Source organism: Lontra canadensis, unplaced genomic scaffold (genome assembly GCF_010015895.1).
Source record: "Lontra canadensis isolate GAN:19392208 unplaced genomic scaffold, GSC_riverotter_1.0 scaffold88, whole genome shotgun sequence".
Classification (NCBI taxonomy): Eukaryota; Metazoa; Chordata; class Mammalia; order Carnivora; family Mustelidae; genus Lontra; species Lontra canadensis.
The window spans coordinates 5655904-5681444 of NW_022631082.1; the positions used below are offsets into that span (position 1 = coordinate 5655904).

At 57.5% G+C, this 25541-nt stretch overlaps 1 protein-coding gene across 9 annotated transcripts in view; it reads left to right on the forward strand.

The window, feature by feature from the left end:
• The window catches only part of DNM2 (dynamin 2), an 82654-nt gene that overhangs the window by 53471 nt on the left and 3642 nt on the right, over positions 1-25541 (forward strand). For 3 of the 9 annotated variants that reach the window (XM_032884013.1, XM_032884019.1, XM_032884011.1), the window contains exons 8-19: positions 357-492; positions 1769-1836; positions 2479-2617; positions 4953-5039; positions 6616-6686; positions 9901-9952; positions 10916-10927; positions 14861-14974; positions 19803-19912; positions 22245-22356; positions 22888-23052; positions 25284-25516. In XM_032884013.1, coding sequence (XP_032739904.1) covers positions 357-492; positions 1769-1836; positions 2479-2617; positions 4953-5039; positions 6616-6686; positions 9901-9952; positions 10916-10927; positions 14861-14974; positions 19803-19912; positions 22245-22356; positions 22888-23052; positions 25284-25516 — 1299 coding nt within the window. Of the gene's footprint in view, positions 1-356; positions 493-1768; positions 1837-2478; positions 2618-3828; positions 3968-4952; positions 5040-6615; positions 6687-9900; positions 9953-10915; positions 10928-14860; positions 14975-19802; positions 19913-22244; positions 22357-22887; positions 23053-25283; positions 25517-25541 lie in introns of all 9 variants that reach the window. The other 6 variants (XM_032884018.1, XM_032884010.1, XM_032884012.1 and 3 more) reach the window with 3 other exon arrangements.

Consider the following 25541-nt stretch of genomic DNA (forward strand, 5'->3'; position numbering starts at 1 on the left):
CAAAGACACCAGAAATGTGTGGAGGAGCTCATTTTTCACACACAGTTCTGCCTGATCAGGGCAGAAGTCGCTGAGCTGTGACTGCACCCCTCACTCTTACCATCTGCAAAATGGGACTAAGAACCGCTACCCGCCAATTCGGTGAATGAATCGCCGTATCGGGCCTGTAGAACGGGCCTGGCGTGTCGCGACTGCGTGCCATAGGCGGTCCTGTGATTGATTTGTTCTGGCCTCTGCATACATTTCGCTGCTAAGAAAATGAAAGGGAGCGTGTAAGCCACGGCTTGATCGGAGCGTGATTCTGGCGCCGTGTCAGATCCTCCCCCTCTGACGTCGGGTTCTCTTTTTCCTGGTAGGATGGTCCAGCAGTTTGGGGTGGACTTTGAAAAGAGGATCGAAGGCTCTGGAGACCAAGTGGACACACTAGAGCTCTCCGGGGGCGCCCGAATCAATCGCATCTTCCACGAGCGGTTTCCCTTTGAGCTGGTGAAGGTAGCACCACCGGGTGGGCCCTCCTGACTCCGTTCAGGGCCTCCTCCCAGGCCCTGGGTCTTGAACTCCTGCCTTCTGGCGTCCGCCTCCAGTGGGCAGAGGTGGTGCCAGTGGCAGTGCGGCGGGGGGTCGGGGAGGAGGTGTCACCTCCGGGCTTCCTTCCCTGAGCGGGCAGCTCAGAGGTGTCTGGCAGACCCATAGGAAAGTTCCATTTTGGCCCTCTGACAAAAACCAATACATAGTCTTTGCAAAGTACATAGAACATGTAGGTCAGTTCTCATGGGAAAGTGTCCTCATCACGGTGAAGGGGAAAACAGGCAGGGTAAGGAGCCAGCATGTATGTATAGGATAGCATATAGGATAGTATTTACAACATCCTTCCTCGTGAAGGCTGTGATGTCTCCGTGTGTGTCTTTGCACATTCAGATCTGCAAGAGTACTCATAAAAATGTCTGTTCTGGGCTTTGAGATTTTTCTTTTGTTAATTTGCTTGAAGTTTTACACTCCTTACCATGAATATACATAATTTTTAATAAAAACCAGTAACATTATTTTCAACAAAGGCCAAAAGTTTAAAGGGATGAAAAACACCCCTAATCCTAATACCCGCAGACAACTCCTGTTAACTTCTCAGTGTTTGCCCTTTCCGGATTATTTCTGTGCAAATGGGTAAGTCCCCGGCCTACATAAAACACAGCACATCTGCTCATCCATACTTGAAAAATAATTTGTGTGTCTCTATATCCTGCTTTTTTCATATGGTGGCCATCTTTCCAAACCAGTCATTTACATTTCATGCGTTGTTAACGGCAAGATAGTATCTTATGGATGTCCCATCATACATTGAACCAATCTCCCATTATTAGACATTTAAGTTGTTTTCACATTTTTTAGCAGTTACGAATAGTTCTATGAACATAACTAATTCTTATGAATTCCTCAAGGTAGGTTTCTAGAACGTTTAAAACTGCCTTAAAGTATAGCTATGTTTTTGGAGGCCCTTGATTGGTACTGCCAAATAGCCCATAAAAAAGTTCATGTGAATTCATGTTCCTTCAGAGAGAGAGTGAATTCACGTTTCTTCTGAGAGAGTGAGAGTGTTCATTTCAAACCATCCTTGCTGAAACTGGGTTTTAATGTTTTTAAAAATTTTGTCCGGTGAAATAGTCTGCCATGTGAAAACAGCCACACACAGGACATACCTTCCCCAAATACACACCTGTTATGGGGGTGCCACAGGTACCTCTTTGCATGTGAGTGATTTGTCTGCTCTCAGATGGAGTTTGACGAGAAGGATTTACGGCGCGAGATCAGCTACGCCATTAAGAACATCCACGGAGTCAGGCAAGTTCTAAGGGGCGAGCTGCCGTGTTCCCTTCACCTCTGCGGCGCCACTGTCCAGCCAGTTGGTTGCCCCTCCCTCCAGGTGCCCTGAGTGTGAGGCCTGGAGAGGGCTCCTGGGTGGTTTTCAGTAGCTTTAGTCTACTTTAGTCTCTGGCTTTAGTCTCTCCCTGTGGGTCTCCAAGGGCACTCGAGGGTGGGTGTGCTGTCTTGTGTGGATCTGTTGTAGGCCACGGGGCTACTTGCCGCCCTTGGGTTTAATGTAGGTTAAACCACCCAGTCAGTTGGCATGAGCCCAGCTGAGAAAGCTCACTGGAGATTTACCCTGGGGGGTTGTGGGGAGCCAGAGCTGAATCACGATTACAGGAACCCAGCATGCGTCCCCATCACAGATCCCCTGTGAGGCTCCTAGGTCCCCTCCGTTATCCGACAAAAGTTGTCACCCTGGTTGTGCAGTCTTACATCAGCCCTGGGGTCCTCGGGTCATCCTGTGGGTTTCCAGGCAGTGGATGCAGGCATCTGACCCCCAGACTTGCCGTGACCTTGGCTCATTCTCGGGGACCTGGCCCGTGCCTATGAAATTGCTGACCGTGCTTTGTTTCTCTCTGACTTATCTCCCCCACCCCCGGGTACGGATGGTTTTAGGACCGGGCTCTTCACCCCGGACTTGGCATTCGAGGCCATTGTGAAAAAGCAGGTCGTCAAGCTGAAAGAGCCCTGTCTGAAATGTGTCGACCTGGTTATCCAGGAGCTAATCAATACAGTTAGGCAGTGTACCAGTAAGGTATTGGGCCCTCGGCAGGGTGACTCCTGGCCTTGTGGAAGCGGGGGTATGGGGGTTTGGTATCAGGCTCCCAGTTCTGCTCCAGCCTTTGCCCTGATGGTGCCCTTTCACCCCAGGTTGCCTCAGTTTCCAAGAACGTGGCCTTCTCCCTGGGGCTGGGGCGGGGGGGCATGTTGGCCTGGGCGTGATGTCTGTGGGATGGGAGGGTGCGCCAGGCCTCTAGAACCGGCCCGACTGGTGGGCAGGGCTCCCTGGGACCCTGATACCAAGCCTAGCATGTGTCTGATGGACGTGGGGGTGTCGTTGGGCTGTTGCTTTGCTGCCTTCTGGGAAGCAGAGAGGGATCCCGCGTCAGCTGTTGGAGGCCAAGCTCCCTGAACCCTGCCCCCACAGCCATCATTCCTTCTTGATGAATGCCTGGCACCCTCGGGCCTTCCTGGAGCCAGCCACCTCTCTGTCCACAAGGCACCAAGAAAGGCCCGAATGCCACCAGCAGAATGAGTGCTCAGGTTGCCTGGCCCCGCAAAGCCAGCTCGGCTCCTTGCTGCTCCGCCAGTACCCCTGGCTCCCTCCAGGAACTGAGCTGTCCCTCCAGGCAGCGCGTCCTCCCAGCCACTAGGTCCCTGGCACCCGTGTGCTGGTATCCACAGGCCACCGTCTCCACCCGGCGGGTCACGCTGGGCTCCCCCGAAGGCCTGGTTCCCAGGGCAGTGCACTTCGGCCAGACCGCAGAAGTGCTTGTCGGTGGCCGGTTTGTGTTTGCACGTCCGCAGGGGCCCCAGAGCCTGGGGTCGGTCTCCCAAGGCAGGGAAACTGCTTGAGCCTTCTGTCTCGGTCTGGAAAAGCCCACATTTGCTTCTTAAGCTTCTTCGATTAGAAAAGGGAGAGAGAGAGAAAAACCTAGGTGGGGTGGGGTGTATCACCCTAGCGCCCACTGTCACAGGTGCGAAAATTCGAGGCCATCACGTTCCCTTCGCCGTCCGCACCGTGACACTGACCCCTGGCCCTGCCCCGGCCCCAGCCTCCCCTCCGACCCAGGACTCCTCCTCGATCTGAAGTAGCTTCCGGGGCAAATGCGGGCACAGGCTCCTACCTGCATGTCACTAACCAGCTGACTCTCCTTTCTTCTCTTTCTGTTTCCCATCCCGCGTGTGTGGCCTGCACTGTCCCTGGGTATCTTTCTACCTCATCCCGCCCTCCGCATGACCCAGGACGGGGCTCTTCACCCCCGACATGGCCTTTGAAGCCATTGTGAAAAAACAGATTGTAAAGCTCAAAGAGCCGAGTTTGAAGTGTGTTGATCTCGTGGTCTCAGAGCTGGCCACGGTCATTAAAAAGTGTGCCGAGAAGGTAACCGAAGGTTTTGTTGTCACCTGCGCATTTGTCCCGCATCTCCTCTCCCCACCCCCCACGTTAGTCTCCACCTGCGCATCTGGGAACTCTGCCTCAGTGGGCACCCCCTTCCATGGGCCACCTGTTGCTTGGCGACATCTCAGCTCTGCCTAGTGGACAAGAGAGGAGGGCATCGCGGCACACGGGTGTCCCATGTTTCCAGTTTGGGCTCTGTGGGGCAGGAGAGGCTTGGGGTGTGGCCAGGGACAGTCACCAAGCAGGCAGTGGGGACCAGGGGCAGTGCCTTAGAGAACCTTAGAGGAGGAGGGTGTCCGCCCTGTCACCCAGCGTGAACCGCGATCAGTGCAAAGACGTGTGTGTTCGCGTGTCACGGAGCATTTCAGAGGCTTTCCACTAGTGATTTTGACCAGCTCCTTGGTTTTCCCTGACACGTGGACTTAACCCGAACCTCAGAAGGTAGGCTTCTCTGTACGTTTGGCTCAGGTTATGATGAGAGAAGAGTTTTCTGTAAGGGGGTCCCTCTGAGGGAGATGGCCCAGATGCTGCCCCCATCATCCTAGAACAGGCGCTGCTCACTCACGAGCTGGCCGAGAGTTCCCACCCCGTGGGCCTGCTGGCCTTGACACTTGACTCGGTGTCCTTGCTCTCACCTGTGCTGGGCGGAGGGGGTGGCGGTCACTGTCGGGCAGCAGACACACACCACCCACTTTTCTCTTGCCACTTTCCACCTTCATATCCATTCTCAAAAATCATCTCTGCTCGTGCGTGGGCGCCCTGTCATTCTGTCTGGCACACCGTCCCCCCACCGTCCCCTTCTTGTCTCTCAGCTGGAGCAGCTATGAGACAGGAGTGGGGTGGGGACTCGGTAAGCCTACACCTGGTCATTTCCCTTCCCTCGTGTTCTCTGCGTGGTTCATGTTGTTTCCTGGGCCACGAGGACTCCGCCAATGCCACCACTCTACCCCCCTCCCCTGCCCCCCAGCTCAGCTCCTACCCCCGCTTGCGAGAAGAGACGGAGCGAATCGTCACTACCTACATCCGGGAACGGGAGGGGAGAACCAAGGACCAGGTAATTGACTTTTTGTTTGATTTTTCAGGTAGAATTTGTGTGCGTACATCTTTTTATATGTGCTTAAATCTTGAGCATACGTTGCCTTGAATAATGACAAACGCATAAAGCAAGGTGACCCCCACCTCAGTCAAGGTACAGAACCCTTCTGTGACCCTCAAAATCCCTATCCTCCCCACCCCAACCCCTGGCAATGACCGGTCTGCTCCCTTATCCAGAACGTCACTCACGGACCCCTGGAGTGTGTAACCTCTTGATTCTGCCCTCCCGCACTTAGCATAGAGCACTCATGATTCTTCCCTGCTGTTCGTGGTGTTCGCGAAGGTTCTTGCCGTTGATCGCTCAGCGGTGTCCCGTGGCACGTGTGGACCACAGCCTGTTCATCCCTTTGCCCAGCAGAGGATGTGTGGGTGGTTTCTAGGTTTTAACAGTTTCCTTGTGGAGACCGTCCAGGCGCACACGGCCGCGGCCTGGATCTCACCTGTCACATGCCGAGGGAGCCCGCGGCTGTCCTTTCAGCTCCCTACGGGGCCTACGTCTGGTCTCCGTCCCTCCCCCTCAGTTGTCCGCCATGGCCTCCTAGCTGGTGTTTGTTCAGACCAGCACCGGAACAGGCCTCCGCGTCATATGAGGTGGTGGTGCCACCTCGTGTTGCCCATCAGTGGAGAACCTGGCTCGTTTGCCCCTCAGAGGGTCCCACAGTCATCCTGTGCCCCAACCCATGTCGCTTCTGTACCCTGGAAGTTGTATCAAAAGTTTGAAAGATTCTAGTTCCTTTTGTTGTCGAGAACGTGGCTGTCCCTTTGCCACGCCATGCCACGGTGCCTGGTTGTCCCACCGCCAGCACTTCCGGGTCCCAGCCCGGGGCGCTCAGGCCTTAGAAAACCAGCAGCAGTGGCTCCCATGCACAGAGCCCCCCAGCATTTTCCAGCAACCCCACAAAGTCCAAGTGCCTGGCATGTTTCATGCTAGAGTGCTCAGAGGTGCAGTGAAATGACAGGAGGGGGCAGGGTGTTGTGTAAAGGCCTGTCCCTTAGCTGACGGGACATCGTGACTGGTTCCTAGGTACCCGTGCGTGCTGCGTGTTCCATTCTCATGCCCTCGGTTAGCCAAATTGGCTTTGCTGTTTTAATGCAGCACTTAGAACACACCAGGCGCTGCTCTGTGCACTTAACATGCTCTGACTTGTTTGACCCTATGCAGTCAGGCCTCTCGTTGCCCCTTTCCACCATTCGGTAAACTGAGGCCAAGGGTCGCACTGCCGGGCAGGGGCCCGAGTGAGACTGCAGCCCTGGGTGGTCCACCCCAGAGGCCGTGCCTGCAGCCACCACATGGGGGCCTCACTCCGCTCTGTTGGCCCAGTCTTTCTTTGTTGTGAGGCTCTGAAGGTTCAGAGTACCCACGCCCCCTTCCCCCTGCAGGTGTACCCCAAGGTGTGTGTAGGAGAGTGTGTGTGTGTGTTCCCAGGTCTCCCACCTGGGAAGCAGTATGGTTCTGACTCCCCCTGCTGGTGGGTTTGGGAAGGGCTCCTGCTGACTTTGGATCTGTGCTCATAGCTAACCCCGCTTTCTTCCAGATTCTTCTTCTGATTGACATCGAGCAGTCCTACATCAACACGAATCATGAGGACTTCATTGGATTTGCTAAGTATGTACTTTTCAGGACAGCGGCTGGTGGGTGGCAGCAGTGCCTGCCCTCAGAGCCAGGCCCCGAGGGAGGCGGTCGAGTTGGCTTCCCTTAGCCGACAAGGGCAAGAGGGTCTTTCTGTCAGGATACTGGGGTGAAGCATGGAGCCACCTTAGGGTATTTGGAGACTTTCCTGGGCTAACAGCAATCCCCTTCCTCATTGCCCTCAACGCACCTCCTGTGGGGCCGACTTCCAGAAAGGGTGAGGCTGGCAGCACACGGTGCTTTCCTTTCTGCGTGACTTCTCAGAGCCTTTCATAAGCTGTGCAGTTTTCCCCAGACTCCCCCATCTGCACTTGGCCCTTTCACGGAGCATCTCATGGGCTCGGGGCCCCGGCTCTGGGGGCTGTTCTCTGGGAAGTGCCGTCCAGGCTCTCCGTGGCTTCCATCCACACACCATAGATACAAAACCGGAACCTCCTGTGGCACCTGGATAAGAGGCCAGAGCAGAGGTCTCTGATTGTGTCATGATGTAGATCTACGTGCTGGCAGCCTCCGGTACCGCTCACTGACTCCCTCTGCCCCTGGGTCCGCCCTCAGCCTGCTTGAGCGTCACGTGGATGGTTCTGGTGGCTCCTGAAGGTCTTCTTGCCTGAGCCTGCTGAGTCACAGAACCGGTAGTAGCCAGCTTCCTGGCATTCGCTTAGCAAGTAACCCTGGTGTGTGTTCTCCGTGCCGGGTTCTGATACAGCAGTGAACCAGCACAGACCCAGGTCCCCGCCCTTGAAGGAAGGGCCCGTGCCAGGGACAGACGTGCACCAAACCAGTCAAGACACAGTGTCGTCACTGCTGGGTCAGGGCTGTGTGAGGCTTGTGCTGAGTCTGGAGGGCCACCCCTTGGCCTGGCCGCGGGGCGGCAGAGAGGCTTTCTTGTGAAGTTACTGGGAGGGCCTCGTGTTGGGCTAGCAGGCAGGACAGGAGGCTCTTCCGCTCAGGGAGGGGTCTCTGAGCTGGGCTCAGCACTTCCGGGGTGGGACAGTCACAGTTGCACTCAACACACTTGGTCGCCTGATCTTTGCTGGGCACGTGGTAGATGAGTGAAAGGAATGAAGGCATGAAATGAATGAGGGCATGATCAGAAGCTGCTTCCCATGCTCGGATGAGCCAGGGGCCCTGGTTGGGCCGTCCCTGCTATGGGAGGGCCCGGGGGTGGGCTCTGACCACGGGCCCCACTCCAGGTGCGCCCTCCTGTGCCTCTTCCCACAGCAGCCAGGTGTGTGTGAGCTGAAAACGCTGGTCCCCCCGCTTTGGTTTGCTGCTGTTTTCCTCACCTTGATGTCTCTGCTTCTCATACTTCATCCACAGTTCCTTCTCACACTCTCTCCTGTTTTTCCTTTGACCACTCCACTCTTCCCTCTGGATTCCTGGGCCTTCCCACTTCCCCCAGCTGTTATTATACTGAGCAGCTGGTGACCGGGTGGGTATTGCCTGCTGTGTGCCTTTTTCCTGGTGTGTGAACGGGGTCGCCCTGGCTGGGGGCGGGGCCCCGGGGGCGCCAGGCTCCAGGCACAAGCCAGGGCCCAGTCTTGGCAGGGGGATGTCCTTGGGGGCCCACTGTAGAGCCACGGAGTGCCGTCTCAAAGCCGGGCCTGGTGCGGGGCCTTTGGGGTAGGATGGTGAACAAGGCCGACTTGGCCTTTCCCTTTCAGAGCCCGCAGGCTGGACGCACGTGTTATGGAGCCCGTTGTCACAAGGCAGACGAGCTGGAAAGGGGAGTAGGTGAAGGGCTGTAGAAAAGGGGAGCAAGGATGTTGCCTGGGGAGAATGCCGGTGACAGGCAGGGGACCCAAACAGCGTTGGAGACAGGGAAGGAAGGCCAAAAAGCAGGGAGGGTTGGGGAGACTGAAGCAAGGTAGAGGTGAGAGACCCAGGCCCCATCGCTGGGAGGGCTCTGCAGGCCGAAGGGAGGACTTTGGACTCCTTCCCCGCACCATTCCCCACTCCCTCTCACGCACCCGCCCCCATTCCCAACAGCAGGACATTCCTGATTGGGCAGAGGCAAGGGGAGAGGAGAAGCTGCACAGGCTTCCTGGGGAAGGTGGGAGCCAGGAAGCCCCTTGGAAGCAGCACATCCGGGACCTCACTGGCATCCAGCCGTCACTCTGTGTGGCCTAATCAGTCTCGTCTCCTCCTGACGCTGTTGACTGAATTCCTTCCTGGGCTTGGATGCTCTGGGCTGCTTCCTCGCTGTCCTCTAAACACAACCACCAGGGCCCGGAGAAAAAGCTCTATAATAAACTCATTGAATGTTAGGAAAATCGGTGGATAAATTCTTCCCCTGTTCTTAATGTTCCAACCTTTACCGATAATAGGAATAGATGCCTACTTCCTTAACAGTCTCTCCCCCTTTCCTTCTCTCTTTCTCTTTCCTTTATCCCAACAGCCAGCTTGAACTTGCAGGTACAGCCCCAGAGCAGCCAGTAAAGGAGTGAAACAAGGTGGTTTTCCTGGTCATATTCTGAAAGTTCCTAAAGCAATACAACAAGAAAAGAAAATAGGATGTCTAAGTTATAGGACACAGTCAGTTGTTTGCAGGTGGCGCTGTGATTGTCCCAGTGGAAAATAGGATGAACAACGGAGCTGAGTAGGTTCCCACGTACAAGATATCTGATCTTCATCTGCTTGGCACGAACTAGCCAGAAAACAGGGTAGCTGAAGAAGAAGAGATCAGGGACTATAGACAAATAAGGGACCTTCTAGAAATATGCATAGTAGGCGGCTGTCTCATGGTCTGATCTCCTGGGCTGGCTGGCTCTGTGGTCAGAGCCATTGAAGACTTGGTGCCAGGGTCAGGGATGGGAAGAGAGTGGGGAGAAGCCTCAGGTTTGACCCCCCAGATAGCCTTGTGCTCAAGTTACTCTGAAGCCACTATGGCCCCCTCCCAGCCACCTGGGAGTCCAACTTCTCAGGCCCCCGCCTTGGAGGCTCTGGGACTGTTGAGTCCTAGAAGTAGCTGGTGCTCTTGGGAATGGCTGAGGTCAGGGCCTTGTAGCTTCAGTTTAAATACATTTTCTCCTTGCATGAGCCTGACTCTTTCCCTTGGGCTTCTCTCTGCCTCTGGCCTTAATTGGCCACTCGCTGCGCCCCACCCCACCCCACCCCTACCCAGGGAGAGAACCCCGCCACATCCCTCCTGCACGTCACCACATGAGTCCTCTCTCTGCTTTGTTTGCAGCGCCCAGCAGAGGAACACACAGCTGAACAAGAAGAGAGCCATCCCCAACCAGGTAGCCCACCCCCTCTACAGCCCATAGCCCTACCCTTGGGGGCAGACGGTCACTTAGGGACCTCTGAGCCCAGTGATGGTGCCTGGCTTGTGGCATGTCCCACCAGACCCTTTACCTCCACTCCCCAGCCTCGAGTCTGTTCAGGCTTTGATGTTTCAGGAAACGTATCTTTGAGCTGAAGCTCTGGCACAGGCTGGGGAGGGGGCCAAATTTGTATATATCCACGAGGCCCCATCTGACATCCACGGCCACGCTTAGAACTTGACCCTGGAGAGAGGGGCAGCCCAGTCACCAGTGGGTGTCTGCAGCCAAATGGGGTTCCCAGCCCTAGCCCCAGAGACTCAGAATCTGTGGGAGGGTCTGGGTGGGAGGCTGCATTGTGATAAGCCGACCTGGGGAGCCTGAGGGGGCTTCGAGCCCCATACCTGAAGAAGCCCAGAGCCCCGGGAAGGGTTTCTACCTTGATGTCATGCCCCAGCCAGAGGCCTTGGCCATGAACAATATGAACAGCTTCGTACATGCCGGTAGCAGGTGCCTCATTTTTTTTCTCTAAGAAAACACATCAGTTTTTGCAAAAATTTCTGCCAGTGCCCGCCCCGCTTCTCCACGGTAGGCAGGGTGGGGGTGGGGGCAGGGGTAGGGGCTCTCTGTCCTGCACGGTTATGGAACCCTCTGGAAAAGAAGGATATAACCACTGCATGATTTTTTTTGCGCTTGCCGTAGGTCATACATATATTGTTGCTTTTTTGTTTCGGGAGATGATAATGAATTAAATATTAACACCATGAATATAATTAATAGCATGTAATTTTTTTTCTTTTGCTGTTTTTTCCCCCTGCTCTTCTCTCCTCCCATTTTTGTGCTTTTCCTGCTTTTTCTCTGTCCCCTCATGTCCCTTACGTTTCTCTTCCTCTGCCTGCTCTTCTTTGATTTACCCACACTCCTAACTTTGCATTTTCAAAGGGGGAGATCTTGGTAAGTACCCACTTAGCGTGGTAGCAAACGTTAGAGAACCCAAGAGTGGTGGAGACCCCGCCACCCCGTAACATCCCTTCACCCCAGAATAACAGAACCAACTAAAAATCAAGCTAACCTAAAAACCGCCTGCAATGGCCAGCGCCTGCTGGCCTCCATGTTGCCCTGGGCATAAGCCAACTCACACAGACACTAACCTGACCACCATCCTTGTGGGAGGCCCACCCCTCCAGCCCATTCCTGACACATTTAGCTAGTTTCCTGTAGGTCAGGGATGGCAAATACTCAGCTAACACTTCCCACGCTTCCCTCCCTTCACCTCCCTGGCCAGGGAAGATTTTGCTTAAGTCCTGCGTTCTTGGAATGTGTTCTTGTTGCTGCCACCACTCCAGTGCAGTCATCACCATGCTGAATTTTTCTCCTCCTGCGCTCATGGCAGACATTACTAATGGATCCAGCACTCCTCCCTCTGTGCCTCTCCCCTGTGTGCGCCAGGGGGGCAGGCATAGCTAATCAATCCCAGCGTTCTTTCCTGAACATGCCACCACTCCCCATTTCATGGCAGATGTGACTAACTGGTCAAAGAATTTTTTTTGCACGTGATAGCTTTGCACGTGACACCCCTCCCACACCCATGAGAGAGATGACTGATTGATCAGGAAACTCTCTCCTGGATGCTGCCACTATCCTTCTGTCTCCGTGGCAGATGTGATGGTTGATCAGACTGTTCTGGTCCATCTGCTCCCCCCCCCCTTGTATTTTGCCTGCGGCAGACATCACTAGTCACTCCTGGCACGCTTTCCGGCTGCGCCCAGAATTCTCACTTGGAATTCTCACTGAGGTGGCAGTTGCTACCCGTTGATCAGTGTGGCTGCCCACAATGAATGGTATTTGCCATCCCTGTTATAGGGAACACCTCCTCTCCATGTGTGGCCCAGCCCAGGCCAGCCCAGTGGGGGCCAGGTGCTGCTCCCATCTGAGAGGTGAGCTGTTTTCAAGGTGCTTGAAAGCCCAGGCAGCTGGCTTCAACCCCAGCTCTCCACGTCAGAGAGCAAGGCCTGGGCCTCCTCCTCCGGGCTCTTCTCCCACCACCAGCCCCTGAGGCGCTGGGCGGCCGGCTGCTGCCCTCTGGCAGGGATCTTCCGGTGAGCCCCGGGGTCGAAGTAGCTGAGCTGATCCTGGGCCAGGGTTGTGCTGCATCCGGGGCTCGTCAGGGTCAGGCGGGGGCAGTGGCCGGAGGAATCGCTGATCCTTGAGCCTGTAGTCCCGCTTTTCCCGATGTTGCCCCCCATCCTCTTGGAACTCGGAACCGTTTCCTCCCTCCACACAGCCCAGGGGCCTGCTTCTCCTCGCACCCCAAGAGGTTTAGTCATTCTTTTCCTGCCAGATTCCACATCCCCAGCCACAAAGGCCAGCCCTGCCACATCCATCAAGGCTGTGGGCCCTTGGGTCTCCCAGCCATGGTTTCCATCCCTGCCGTGGGTGACTCAGGCCGAGACCCTCACCCAGGAGGAGGCTGACCCACCCTGCCAGCGGGCCCCAGCTTGCTGCTTCCTGCCTGCCGCCCGCGCTCCCCCGGCGGTCCTTCCTCCCATCCCTGGCGTGCCTGCATGCCTGTCGCTGTGCACCCTAGAGCGTGGGAGCCTGCCTGCCTCTTCTGTCCTCCCCCACCCCTCTCCCTCTAAGCCAGGCCCCTGGGGCACAAGTCTGGCTCTTGGACGAGGAGGCTCGACCCGCTCTCCTCTAGACTCCACGCGTGTGTCTGCAGCCCATGGCTTGGGCCTCCCCAGGGTGGGATTTCGTCTCTGACCCCACTTGGCTCCCATACGGACCTCTCTCTGGGCAGCTTGAGGCAAAGGGGACCTTGGAGGCTTCTCCAAGCCTACCCGGCGGCCTCCTGCCTCAAGACTCAGATGTGCCATTCCGGGCACGGCCTGGCAGTTCCGTGGCGCTGAGGCCACACAAGCCACAGCTCGGCCTGGGCCCTGTCCACCCGCTCTGCCTTGGGCTCACTGAGGGTGGAGGCGGGTGAGCCAGGCCTGAGGAGCAGGTGGGACACATCTGCCCCCTCAGGAACTAGGCTGGGCCCCGGAGTAGACAGGCCGCACCATGTAAAGATTTCTGGGGAACACTGACCACCTGTGAGCTCCGACTCCTGCTCCCCTTCTGCTAGTTGTCAGTGACCGAGGTCTCGATGTGTCTCCTCTGCCTGGCCTGGGCCGGGACTAGGCAGACCCTGCCCGCCCCTCCCAGTGGGGAAGGGAAGGAGCCAGTATGAATGCACAGCCCCGCACTGCTCTGGGGTGGGGTGTGGGGGCTGGAGCAGGGACTCCTTCCTGGGTCAGATGCAGGATGGCCTAGGGCCTGAGTCTGGAGACCATCCTTGCCCCCAGTGTGACCAGGCATCCCCCCTTTGCCGGGGCCTGGGGGCTGTTCCCAGGACTCCACAGATTTTCGGTGCTAAACCAGGGTGCCCGGGGAGGATGACCTTACTGGGGCTGAAGGCCTCCCCGCCTCGCCTGCTGGGCAGCCTGAGTTGGGCAGGTGCTCCCTGGTGGCCGCAGGTCTCTCCAGTGCTTTTGTCATCGCTAGGAAGCCTGGAGAAGGGCTCCCAGGTGGCATCCTGTGCTGTCCTCACCCTGGGCAAGGGCTTCTGGATAGTGCAGGGGCCCCTGGGCATGCTCAGAGCCTGATTCCAGCCACAGGAGGCAGGTGGCCCTGTGAAAATCTGACAGGCCTGGTGGCAGGACAGAAGACAGGATGAGGGACCCTCTTGAGACCCACCCATCAGGAACACCTGTAGCGGCATCACTGGTGCTTTTGCCACACCTTAACCTGGGGGGCCTCCACACCAGTCCCTCCCAGCTGTCCTCGGCCGCACCTCTGTTGCTTGGCCTGGTTTGTTGCTGCCTGGGCCCCACACGGGCCTGCGTGTGCCTCTGTATGCTTCCCGCTGCCCTGGGGTCCCCAATCCAGAGTGATGGGTAGCTCCAGCCCACACATACCTTCATGACCCGGGGAACGTAGGACCATGGCCGCCCAGGCTGCCTACGTAGAGCTGTCAGGTGAGTCCTCTGCGTAGGCCTGGGTTGGGCCTCCTACTCAGATGACCGCTGCAGCCAGACGAGACCCATCTGGGGATCCTCCAGCCAGAACCTGCCCCCGGGTTTGAAGCCAGCATGGGTGCAGGATGCCCTGCAGTTTCCCCAGGCTCAGACCTTTGGCCTCAGCCCTCTGGGTGGAAGCATGCCTTCCTCCTATCCTCCAGGAAGAGTCCATGGCGGAGGGAGACCCAGGACAGAGACTGGCCACGATCCCCGTTCAGAGCAGGTCCCCTTGCCCACCTGATGTTCCTGAGTGAGCTGGGCAGGGGAGCCAGCAGATCGGGCGGCCGAGTTGATGCTGCGCGGTGCGCCCCTGGTGGGCAGCCGCAAAAGGAGAGCAAGAGCCACTCCATCTGGGGGCGGTTCCTCCAGCCTTCCCTAACCCAGCAGCTGTCTTCCAGGAGGGTGTGAGGGGGCAGGGAGCCGCATGGCGCCTGCGTCTTGCAGGTGTGGTTCCTCCAATGTCACATCCCGTGTGACACATGTACGGGCCCAGGACCTTCCCTCGGCCCCTTCTAGACGACGGGTATCCCCGTGCTTGCCTGCGTGTACTGAACCTAACCCTGTGGGCAGGGGCAGGGCCCGGTTCCCTGTCACCCCCAGGCCCGCGGGTGAGTGCGTGCCCCGTGTCTGTCTGCCTGGGTGTCCCCTGTTGGTTGCCAGTGGGAAGTGCTTAGGGGCAAGGTGGAGTTGGGTCGCTGGGCTTCGGGCTGGAGGTGTCCCTGTCGTGGTCCCTCTTCCATCCTGGGGACAAGGGCAGTGGCCGCTGCACAGGGGTGGGCCTGGTGGGGCGGCGGGCGTTGTCCTCTGAGCACCCCGTCCCCCGCAGGTGATCCGCAGGGGCTGGCTAACCATCAACAACATCAGCCTGATGAAGGGCGGCTCCAAGGAGTACTGGTTTGTGCTGACCGCCGAGTCTCTGTCCTGGTACAAGGATGAAGAGGTGAGTGTGGGGTTGGAGGGGGCTCGGTTGGGGGGGGGTTGCTCACTCCCTCACTCCGGGTCATTCAACAAAGCCTCCCAGGGCTCCCGCAGAGAATGGTAATGCCAGCCCTGAGGGTAGGGGGGAGGCAGTGTGTCCAGCAAAATGGCAGCTCCACTCCTCCAGGTGGGAAAGAAGATGGAGGGGAGCCCTCAGCCCGCTAGAAACGGACCCCTGCTCCCAGAGTCACAGGGAGGCATCCCTGGCTCTCAGACGGGGTGGGGCACGAGGTCGGGGACTCCCACTCATACCCCGGCTGCTGGGGGGCCGGGCTTCTGACGTCTGCAGCCTGCACTGGCCCAGCCAGGTGCTCAGCCTCTGCAGGCCTCTGTTTCCCCATCTGTGAAGTGGAACAGCACGGGCCCTGTAACGGGCCTAGCTCTAGTGTCTGTACTTCGAGAGGTCTGCAAGTGCTTGTCGTTGTCCAAAGGACACGTGGGAGTGTCCAAAGGACACCTGAGGAGTAGCCCGCAGGCCACCTCCTGCTGCAGTCTCCATGACCCTGTGGGTAAGGGCTGCGAGTCCAGCCTGCAGCCTCAGGCGCCACAGCTGTCTGGGCCCCCGCACGGGCCCGCCCTCGGTCCTGAGGGGCCCATTGCTTTGCTTCTTCGTTCCTTTAACAATGTGGCCACATCTTAGTGGCGCGGGAATGATGCCACCCTGTTGTTGCTCTCTTGAGAGCCTATTGGCCTCATGAGGGTCACCAGGGAGGGCCACTGTGTTTCTCTCATTTTCCTGGGCCTCCAGGCTCTCCCCATTGGCCGGGGCGGTGTTCGGTGTCTGTGACAAGAGGCCCAAAGTGAAGGCACTGACAGAGACAGCGGTCTCTTTCTTTCCCGTGTCCTGGTTCTGTGAGGCTGGCGTGGGCCCAAGCTCCACCTTCCCCATCGTCCCCTTAACATGTGGCTCCCCATCGTGGTCCCGGAAGCCCCGTGCCCATCACACTGCGGCCTCTAACAACCTGAGGAAGGGGAAGAAAGGCCTGATGAGGAAGGTCCATGCTTTGCTCTGCTCACACCCCTGACCGGAATCTAGTCACGTGGCCACTGTGTGTCCTGCTCACCTGGGAGAACACAGTTCTTGTGCCTTATAACAGGCTTGCCGGCTTGGAGAGCCCATCCTGGCCACATTTTCCTCAGGAAATCCTTGCAGTCTGTTTGCCAGGGAGGATTCAGGCTGCAAGCGCTGATTTGCCCTGTGTCACAGAGCATGGAAGGGTCCCCGTGGCGGGGGTCAGGGGGTCACAGCACGGGTGCTCCCTGTCCTGAGAGACACCTCAGCCCTGGCCTGGACCACTCCCTCAGGGCCCAGGCCAGACACAGTTCCTCTGAGGGAGGGTGTTTCGGGAGAAATGGTATCATCCCACTGGACACCAGGTCAGAGATTCATCCTGGAACCTTCCAGGAGCGTCGGGAACCCCGAGCCTCCTGAAGGACCCTGTCTGGCTGCGGTTTCTAAACTGGGGGAGGGCGAGACCAGGCTCGCCTGAAGGGACATTCGTGGCTGGAGCAGCTTCTCAAAATGGCCGGGCTGAGGGCGGGAGGGGATGACGCTTGTCCGTTTTCTCCCTCCTTCCGCCCCCGCAGTCTGAAAGCCAGTCTGCTCTGGGGCATCAGCTGCGAGGCCCGGCCAGGGCTGGTCTCCACCTTGGGCCCAGGCATCTCCACCTGGGGTGGGAGCGCCAGGCTTGGCCACAGCCGTGGGCCATGGTGGAGGCTCTTCCCGGCTCAAACCGCGTCCTCGCAGCTCCCCCCACTGTCCAGTTCTCAGAGCACCTTCCTTCAGGGCAGGAGGGGCTCCCTTGTCTTCCCCTCATGTGGGGGTTGAGAGCAGGAGCCCCAGGCCCTCCTGTGGGCCCAGATCAGAGGATGTGCCGGGCAGGTGGAGGGTGGAGCGCCCGCTGGCAGGAACGAGAACCAGCAGGCCCGGGAGCGGGGCCCTGTGAGCGCCCAGACACAAAGCAGGCTCTGATCAGGAGGGGCAGGAGCCAGATCCCCGCAGAGCAGGGACCCTCGGAGTCACACACGCGGCAGCAAAACCTCCCTACCCCGCCCCACGATCAGGCCGCTTTCACAGAGACCGCTCAGAGAGGCAAGACGACATATTTCTTTATTTTGAAAAACCACCGAGAAGAAGCAGTCACCGTGTGGGGTCGGAGTAGGGGACCGATTCTGCCAAGAGCCCCCAACCCCTCAACAGGCTCCCTCTGCCTCTCCCTGGTCCCTCTTCTCCCACCCAGACCCTTCTGGACTCCCCAGTCTTTTGTCCAGGCCTCCACCCCAGTGGGAAGCAGGGCGGTGGGCGACGACACTCACCTCCAGGTCTGCCTCGCTGTGGAGGCGGCAGCAAGTTTGGGGGGTGCCGGTCCCGAAGCGCCGCTTGCCCGAGCCCAGCCTAACCAATGTGCAGACTACTGTACACATTCAGAGCCCCCTGAACAGGTAGTCTGAACACTGGGTTGGCGGGGCCGGCTGTCTATCCCGCAGGCCTCCCGGGGGGCGAGTAGGGCCACCGCGCCCCGGCCCTTCGGAGCAGGCGAGGAGGCCACTGGCGGCGCCGATCCGCTTCGTCTCCTCTGACGTGGCATGGCCGGGGCCGGCTCGCATCTGGAGAAAGTTGTGGGTTTGCAGGAAATCCTAAGGAGGGGGTTGGGGAGCGGGTGGGCGTGGGCGGGAGGGAGGGTTTGGGTCCGCGGCCTCTGTGTGCCGGGAAGGTCTCCGGGGGTCGGCTGGGGGCGGGGTGTGCACGCCCGGGAGCGCTTGTGCTCCGTGTGTGCGTGTCAGCATCAGGAAGGCTGCCGCTGCCTCTGGGCGGAATCACACTATAAACAGTTCCAGATGTGGTGTCTCGCTCAGGGCCCAGAAGGACTGTGACTCAGTTACTTGGCCTGATCCGCCGACTGGAAGCTTCCTGTCTCCTGACACAGCACGGCGGGGGCAGCAGAGGCCCTTCCATCTTCCGGGCGGGGAACCCCTGCCCGGGCCCCTGCTAAATCCCACAAGACTTTTCTCTGGGACGTTGGTGGGGCCCTGGACCTTGCCTGGAGCCTTTCTCTGCCTCCCTCCATCCTTGTACTCCCAGAATGCAGGCTGAACGGAGGTTTTCTACCTCCGTGGCCAACGGGCCCCTCTTATGCCCCTCACTGTAGCTCGGCCGGAAGGAGCACTCTTCCCTGCTTCCTCCTTTGCCGGAGCCCAGGGAGGGAACGGACTCTGGAGCCATAGAGGGACAGACAGACACACAGAAGAAAACCCTCGTAGTGCCTCATGTGCTTGCCTTAATCCTCACCTCGCACAAGTAGGGCCGGACTCCTGTCCGCCTTTGACAGTTGAGGAAACTGAGGCAGAGACGGGCAGTGGCCTGCCCAAGAACACATGGCCAGGTTGGGGCAGAGCCCATCTGAGGTCCCAAGGCTACAGGGCCAAGGCCAGGAACCAAGCCTGCTGTGTACTCCTGCCTCTCTTCCTGTCGTCCTGAAACTTGAAGCCAGTCCCCACCTGCTAGGGAGCCCCTGGCCCCCCTTCCCCTCGATCACTGTGGCTGCTCTGGAATTCGGAGGGAGCAGCCATGTTGGGCTTTGTTCTGGGGCCTTCCAGTACCCAGGGACAAAACAGGTGAAAAGAAGTGAACTCCCAGATGAGGAGGAAGGGGTCTCCTCTCCCAAGATACCCAGAAGTAAAAGAGAGGGTGGTGGGCAGAACCTAGCTGTGGGGCACGTGGGCCTGGCTTTTGAAATCCCGGTGTGGGCCACTCCCCCTGCTGTGTGGCCCTGGGCAGCCACCTTACCTCTCTGAGTGCAGTGCCTCCCTGGCAGGGATGGGGGAAAGTCATCGAGTGCCTGTGGGTCACGTGGACCTGGGAACCAGGGGATCCTGTTGCACCCTGATGCCGTTCTCTGGTTTCCTGACGCAGAAAACCCATCAATGGGTCCCCCACGCCGCCCCCATGGGGAGGTCTATGATGACACGCCTGCAGGGGCCCCGCCCCATGCTGGGTACAGTAGGTGCTTAGCCACCGTTGGTGAGCGAACGTTGGCTTCCATGATCCACATCCTCCCCAAGCTGCCCCCCCACCCCCGCAGTCACCAGGACTGAGCGCCAGCCACTCAGTGGGCACTTCCTGAACAGGGCTGCCCTTAGGAAACGAGTGACACTTCCGAGGCCTTGGAGCTCCAGCGTCATCTCAAGGGGGCTCACTTTCCAACTCCAGGAACATCTGAAGCTGATGAATTTTAAATCCCAGCCCCACTCCTGAATCGTTGCCTGCCCCGCTTGGCCTCAGTCTTCCTCTCTGTATAATGGGACCATAGTGGTAACTCGGCTGTAGGCTCATTGTAAAGATGTCATAGTTAACAGTTTCATTCCTCGTGGAGGAGGGGTTGGATTCTGGGTGGAATGAGAGCTGGCCAGTGTTGAGTATCCGCACTGTGTCAGCAGTGAACAAAAGCAGTAGGAGTCCCTGACCTTGAACTGGTGGATCAGGCCCGGTACAGATGGTAGCCTAAGTCCATGAGCAAGAGGATGTGATGGGTCCAGTTACATGAGGGGAGGTACCGAGAGGAGGAAGAGGATTGGAGAGGGGGCGGTGAAGGAAAGTGCAGGGTGGGGACAGAGCAGTCCTCTCCAGCAGAGTCCCCTCTGCCCAGAAACCAGAAGGCACACACGCGGGAGCCATGTGGGCATTGGGAGGAGGAGCATTCCAGCAAAGGCCCTGGCATAGTGTCTGGCCCAGGGCGTCCTCAGATGCTCAGTTAAACAGATCACGGTGACCCCTCCCCTTCCACCCGCAGGAGAAGGAGAAGAAGTACATGCTGCCTTTGGACAACCTGAAAATCCGCGATGTGGAGAAAGGCTTCATGTCCAACAAGCATGTCTTCGCCATCTTCAACACGGAGCAGAGGTGAGGGCCCACGGGGCTATGGTCGCTGGCCTGGGATGTCATGTTCTAGAAAGGGAATCAAGTAAGAAGCAGAAAACTGGGTGCTTCCGGGTGTGGTCAGGGAGGATCTCTGGGCAGAGACATGATGAAGTGAGGTGGGAACAATAGAGGGTTCTGAGCAGGGGAGGGACTGGCCCTGGCTCGGGTGCTCACGGGCGCCTCCTGGTGGCTATGGGGGGGGAACACAGGGCCGGAGTTGGGAGACCAAGGTTGATGGGATGGCACTGGTCCAGATGGGGCCGAGGACTTAGAGGGGGAGGTCGCCTGTTCGGAGAGTCAGAGCTGACCAGACTCCTGGCGGATGCAGGTACAAGAGAGGAAGGCATTTTCTGGGGACCCTGAGCACCGCAGGGACTGGGCTGCCCTCTGCTGAGATGGGGAAGGCAGAGTCAGCATAGGCTTGGGGACGGTCAGAGAGAGGGGCCTGTGAGACACCGCATCCAGAGTCTGATGTTCTGGAATGAGCTCCAGGCAGGGTGTGAACTGGGGAGTTGTTATTGCAAGGTGATGGTCAAAAGTCATAGGGTGAGACCACTGGGTGAGTGTAGAGAGAAGAGAAGGGCACAGGAGGCCTTGCTGAATCCACCCCCACGGGCATTGCTGTGGAGGGGGGAGACATTAGCACAAACAAAGATGCTTTTCTCAGCTGGGGAAGAAGCCCAGCTCTGGCAGGAGGTCTGAGAGTAGGAGGAAGGAAGAGTAGGAGGAAGGAGGAAGGACACACCTTCCCCGCTGCCCCAGGACCACCTTCCCCTTCCCCAGGCCCACCGCTCCCACGCTGCCATCGGTTTGAGGCAAAAGCCTCACGTCATGTTTTGTGTAAGAGTAGCTCAATCCCACTTTGTTCTGGGCTGGCCAAAAGCTCTGGAGCCCACTTTGCCATCAGCTGGCTCCAAAAACCTTTTATCTCTTTGGCTCTCCCCGCTGCACCCCCACCTCCCTTGCTTAAAAAGCCCGAGGGCATGAGGCAGACCCTGGGCTTTGGCTTGGAGGCTCCTCGTTGCTGAGCACAGGGCAGCTGTCCCACCTCCCAGCCCCTGATGCCCTGCGTGAGGGGGTGAAGGTCGTACCTAACATAGCATTTAGGAGTGAGCCCAGGAAAGCCAGAATAGTAGTCATGGAAACAAGACAGAGGTTTGGGTTTCCTATGGCCTCACCATCCAGGGCAGGGGGCCAGCTCCACTGGCTTCCAGGCCCAGGTGCTCCTGCTCTGGAGCCCTCCTCCTCCCTTTCCAAGATGGCTGACCAAGCGCCAGCCATCATGGTGATGTTCCAGGCAGTACTAGAGAGGAGGAGAAGGAGCAACGAAGGCGTGCCCCTCACTCCCTAAGACTCCTTCCAGACGTCGGAGGGCACAGACTCTGGACTTGCCGACTGCCGGCCAGCCGTAGCTCCTTCACAAGGTCTTCACTAACCCCAAACTCCGATCTCACACAAAAGCTTTGGGATGGTTGGGCCGTCTTGGCCACACCTGCCTTGTGGGATCTGGCCTACAGAACACCATCCATAAATGCCATCCATACGGTGTCCGTCCGCTTTTCCTCCAGCCTGTGGCTGCACCCTGGCCTTCTGCTCACAGACCCACATTTGCCCAGCATCTCCCATGCAGTAGCTGGGAGTCTCCGTCCTGTCCTGGGACAGCTCCACAGCCCTCCATTCCCCACAGCCCAGCCCCCAGGAATCCGTGCACATTCTAGACCTTCACTGTCCACTGGCCTCATTTAGCCATTTAAATGTAAATTGACTGAAATGAAATGCAACCTGAGTGGACTTCCTCCGCTGCCCTCGCGGTGCTCATGAAGAACCCGCCTTTGGCTTGTTGCTACCTCAGCCGACAGCGTGGTTGAGAACGATTCTCCCATCACGGAATGTTCTCGTGCACAGCTTGGCTATAACCTCCCTGAAGACGCCTCGATGGGAGCACATGCCCACTTCTGAGAGTATCTTTGGCAGCCTTCGGCCCCTGCAGGAGAGCATGAACGAGAGGAGAGGTGCCCAGGAGAACGAGAGGCATCGACTAAAGGCGCAAAAAAACAAAATCCCTGGATGTTGCTGGGTGCAGATGCTCGCTGAGCACGCGCTCTGCTCTCGGCACGGTCCTGGCTGCTGTGGGCACTGACTTGGGGCTCCGTCAGCCCGGCAGGGTGCAGGCGCTGCTACCATCCTGGGGCTCGGGCTGTGCCCGGCTCAGGTGTGAGTCCTTGTCCGTTAGACCCCAGAGCCCTCGCTACAGCTCCTGCACCGGCCAGGCCAGTGGGCAGGGTCAAGAACGTGCCTCTTCCTCTTGCCGCAGGAACGTCTACAAGGACCTTCGGCAGATCGAGCTGGCCTGTGACTCCCAGGAGGATGTGGACAGCTGGAAGGCCTCGTTCCTCCGAGCCGGGGTCTACCCTGAGAAGGACCAGGTGAGGAACTGCCCTGCCTGACTGACGCTCCTTGAGCGGAACTGGCCCCTCCTGGGAGAGGATGGAGTCTGGCATTTCCCTGGGTGGGTCATTTCCAGGCATGTAGCCTGTACTCTCTTGAGCAAACAAAGGAGAGAGGTGGAGAGGATTTTGCAGTCAGGGTCCAGAAGTTCTCTGGAACTTCTGGCTTTAGTTCTCCAACTAAAGCCAAGGCCGGGGAGCTACATGGCCTGCGATCCCATCTGTTTTGTTCCCTCTCCTCCTCCTGTCCTTGAGGTGGAGTGAACATGGCTGCCCTCAGCCCCAAAATTAACATGTTCCGGTCACCAGGTGAACAGGTCTAATCACCTTGGACTACGGTCACCCCAGGTCTGGGCAGCTCAGGCCTGGGCAAGCAGGGCCTCACAGCGTCAACCTGGCCATCAGGGGACGTCCCCAGGAAGATGGTGGTGGACAGGACGTGGCAAGCAGTTCTCAGAGAAGGGAGACTCCCCACGCTCACCTCACCATCTGCGCCCTTTCCCCCTGCAGGCAGAAAATGAGGATGGAGTCCAGGAGAACACCTTCTCCATGGACCCGCAGCTCGAGCGGCAGGTGGAGACCATTCGCAACCTGGTGGACTCATACGTGGCCATCATCAACAAGTCCATCCGCGACCTCATGCCAAAGACCATCATGCACCTCATGATCAACAACGTGAGTTCGAGGCCACGGTGGGGGAGGGGAGAGGGCCTGCGGGTGCAGGGGCGGGGGCCCGGGGCACCACAGCCAAATTGGCCTGAACGCTGTGTGGTTTGGTTTTTAAAAGATTTTATTTATTTATTTGAGAGGGAGTGAGAGCATGAGCGAGGGGAGGGACAGAGGGAAAAGCAGACTCCCTGCTGGGCAGGGAGCCCGACGTGGGGCTCGGTCCCAGGACCCTGGAATTGTGCCCTGAGCTGAAGGCAGATGCCCAACTGACTGAGCCACCCAGGCACCCCAACACTGTTTTACTTAAAATGTAAAGTTAGAGTGAGTCACTACTTTTTTAACATCAGAATCAGGATTCTCCGCCTCTCTCAGGAAATTGGAAGGTGCAGGCCACACGGGGCTCACTCCCGTTTTCTTAGGTACCTAAAGCTAACACGACACATCTACACTTTCTCTGAATTTTTTCAGCCTTACGATAACCCTAAAAGAGGGGCTGCTGTCATTTCCATTTTATAGACAGGATGAGGCCCAGCAAGGTCAAGAAACCTGCCCTGAGTCACTCAGAAGAGTGGGAGGTGGAATTAAAACCTAGACTGAGTAGGTCCCAAACTGCGGCCTCCTGATGGCCTGCAGCCCAGCCTCCCTTCGCTCCAGGGCATTACCCACCTCCGCCAGGGCTCCTGAGCCGCTCAGGGCTTTAGCCTGCTCTCTGGTGAAATGCAGCCGTCCTAATACCTCCGGCTCTAGGTTGCTGGGAGGGTGCAGAGGGCTCCTGCCTCAGGCCTCCAGCTCAGCCGGGCACTCACCAGTCTCCGTAGACCAGGCTCGGTTTCTGTCGTGCCTGTAAAAGCTCTCGGTGGAACAGGATCCAGAGCAAAAATCCCAAGTCCCTTCTTCTTCACTGTGCTCTTCACGATCTGCTTCGGGCTGAGCACTGTCAAGGTTTCCTGGGTGTGCTGGTATGTTCTTCACCTATAGGAATTACGATATACTTGCTCCCGCCTCTATGAAATTTAAAATGCATACGTGGTTTGGCCCCAAAGTATCTACTCGCAGGAATTTCTCCCACAGAGACCTTTGCCCATATTCACACTGAGCACATACATGCTTGCCTGTTATCTTAGCGTTGTTGCATAGTGGCTGAAGATTAGAAATCTCTATCCCTTTAATTGAATCCATTTAATACATAAAGAAGGGGAGGAGGATCTCCGGGTTGACAGTAAGTCTCGCTCATGAAGTGGAAAACTATGGAACATAACAGAATGTACAGAAGGGCTCCAGAAAACAGGAGGGCAAAAAACCCTCAGGTGAGGTAATTTTTGCAGATTCTGAAAGTTCGTTTGGGAAAAGTCAAATCTCTTCTTAAAAAAGACGGTGGTAGGAGTCCTCTGTTACAAGTCTGCATTTCAGCCTCAGAGCCACTCCTGCCCTGATGGGGAAGCACAGGAATCATCCCCTCTAAAAACAAGAACAAGTTGGCCATCTCCACTTGGGTTTAAAACTTCCTTGAGGGGCGCCAGAGTGGCTCAGTCGGTTGAGCGTCTGACTCTTGATTTCAGCTCAGGTCATGACCTCAGGGTCCTGGGATCAAGTCCCGAGTCGGGCTCTGCCCTCAGTGAGGCATCTGCTTGGGGATCTCTCTCCCTCTGTTCCTCCCCCTGCTCACACGTACTCTCTCTCCTGTTCTGAAATACATAAATAAAAATCTTCAAACACGCAAACAAACTTTCTTATAGAGTTACTAGCCAATGCAGTTTGATCAGAAAAATCACAGAGTTGCGAAACTCTGAAAAAGAATAGGAAAAGTTATTCGTGGTTGGAGAAGCTCCTGGGCACGTGAACATGACCCCAGAAACTCCTAAAAGTAACTGAGAAACTCCTGTATCCTGTAGGAGGTGGTAGGAAGGAACAGAGCATAAAATTAACAGAAACTAGTAGCTTTTTAATGAAAACCACCTGGAAGACAAGAAATGGGAGGAGAGATGGCAGTAAAAGAGGCAGGATTTAAGAAGTTTAGTAAGTGTCTCATGGACCGGGCTGGAAGGACACATGACAGGGCCCCGGAGAGACGCGGCCAACAGCCAGGTAGAAGGCTTGTCCACAGTTCCAACATCGTCTGTGTCATACATAAAGTTAAAGACCAGACAGCCTGCTGGGTGTGGCGGATGCTTGGGACGGGCTCGTCCTAAGGTCAGGTGTGGAGGGATGCCCTGACCTCTCTGCCCCTTGCCCCCCAGACAAAAGCCTTCATCCACCACGAGCTGCTGGCCTACCTGTACTCCTCGGCGGACCAGAGCAGCCTCATGGAGGAGTCAGCTGACCAGGCCCAGCGGCGGGACGACATGCTACGCATGTACCACGCGCTCAAGGAGGCCCTCAACATCATCGGGGACATCAGCACCAGCACCGTGTCCACGCCCGTGCCGCCGCCGGTCGATGACACCTGGCTCCAGAGCGCCGCCAGCCACAGGTCCGAGAGGCTGGGGCGCCTGGAG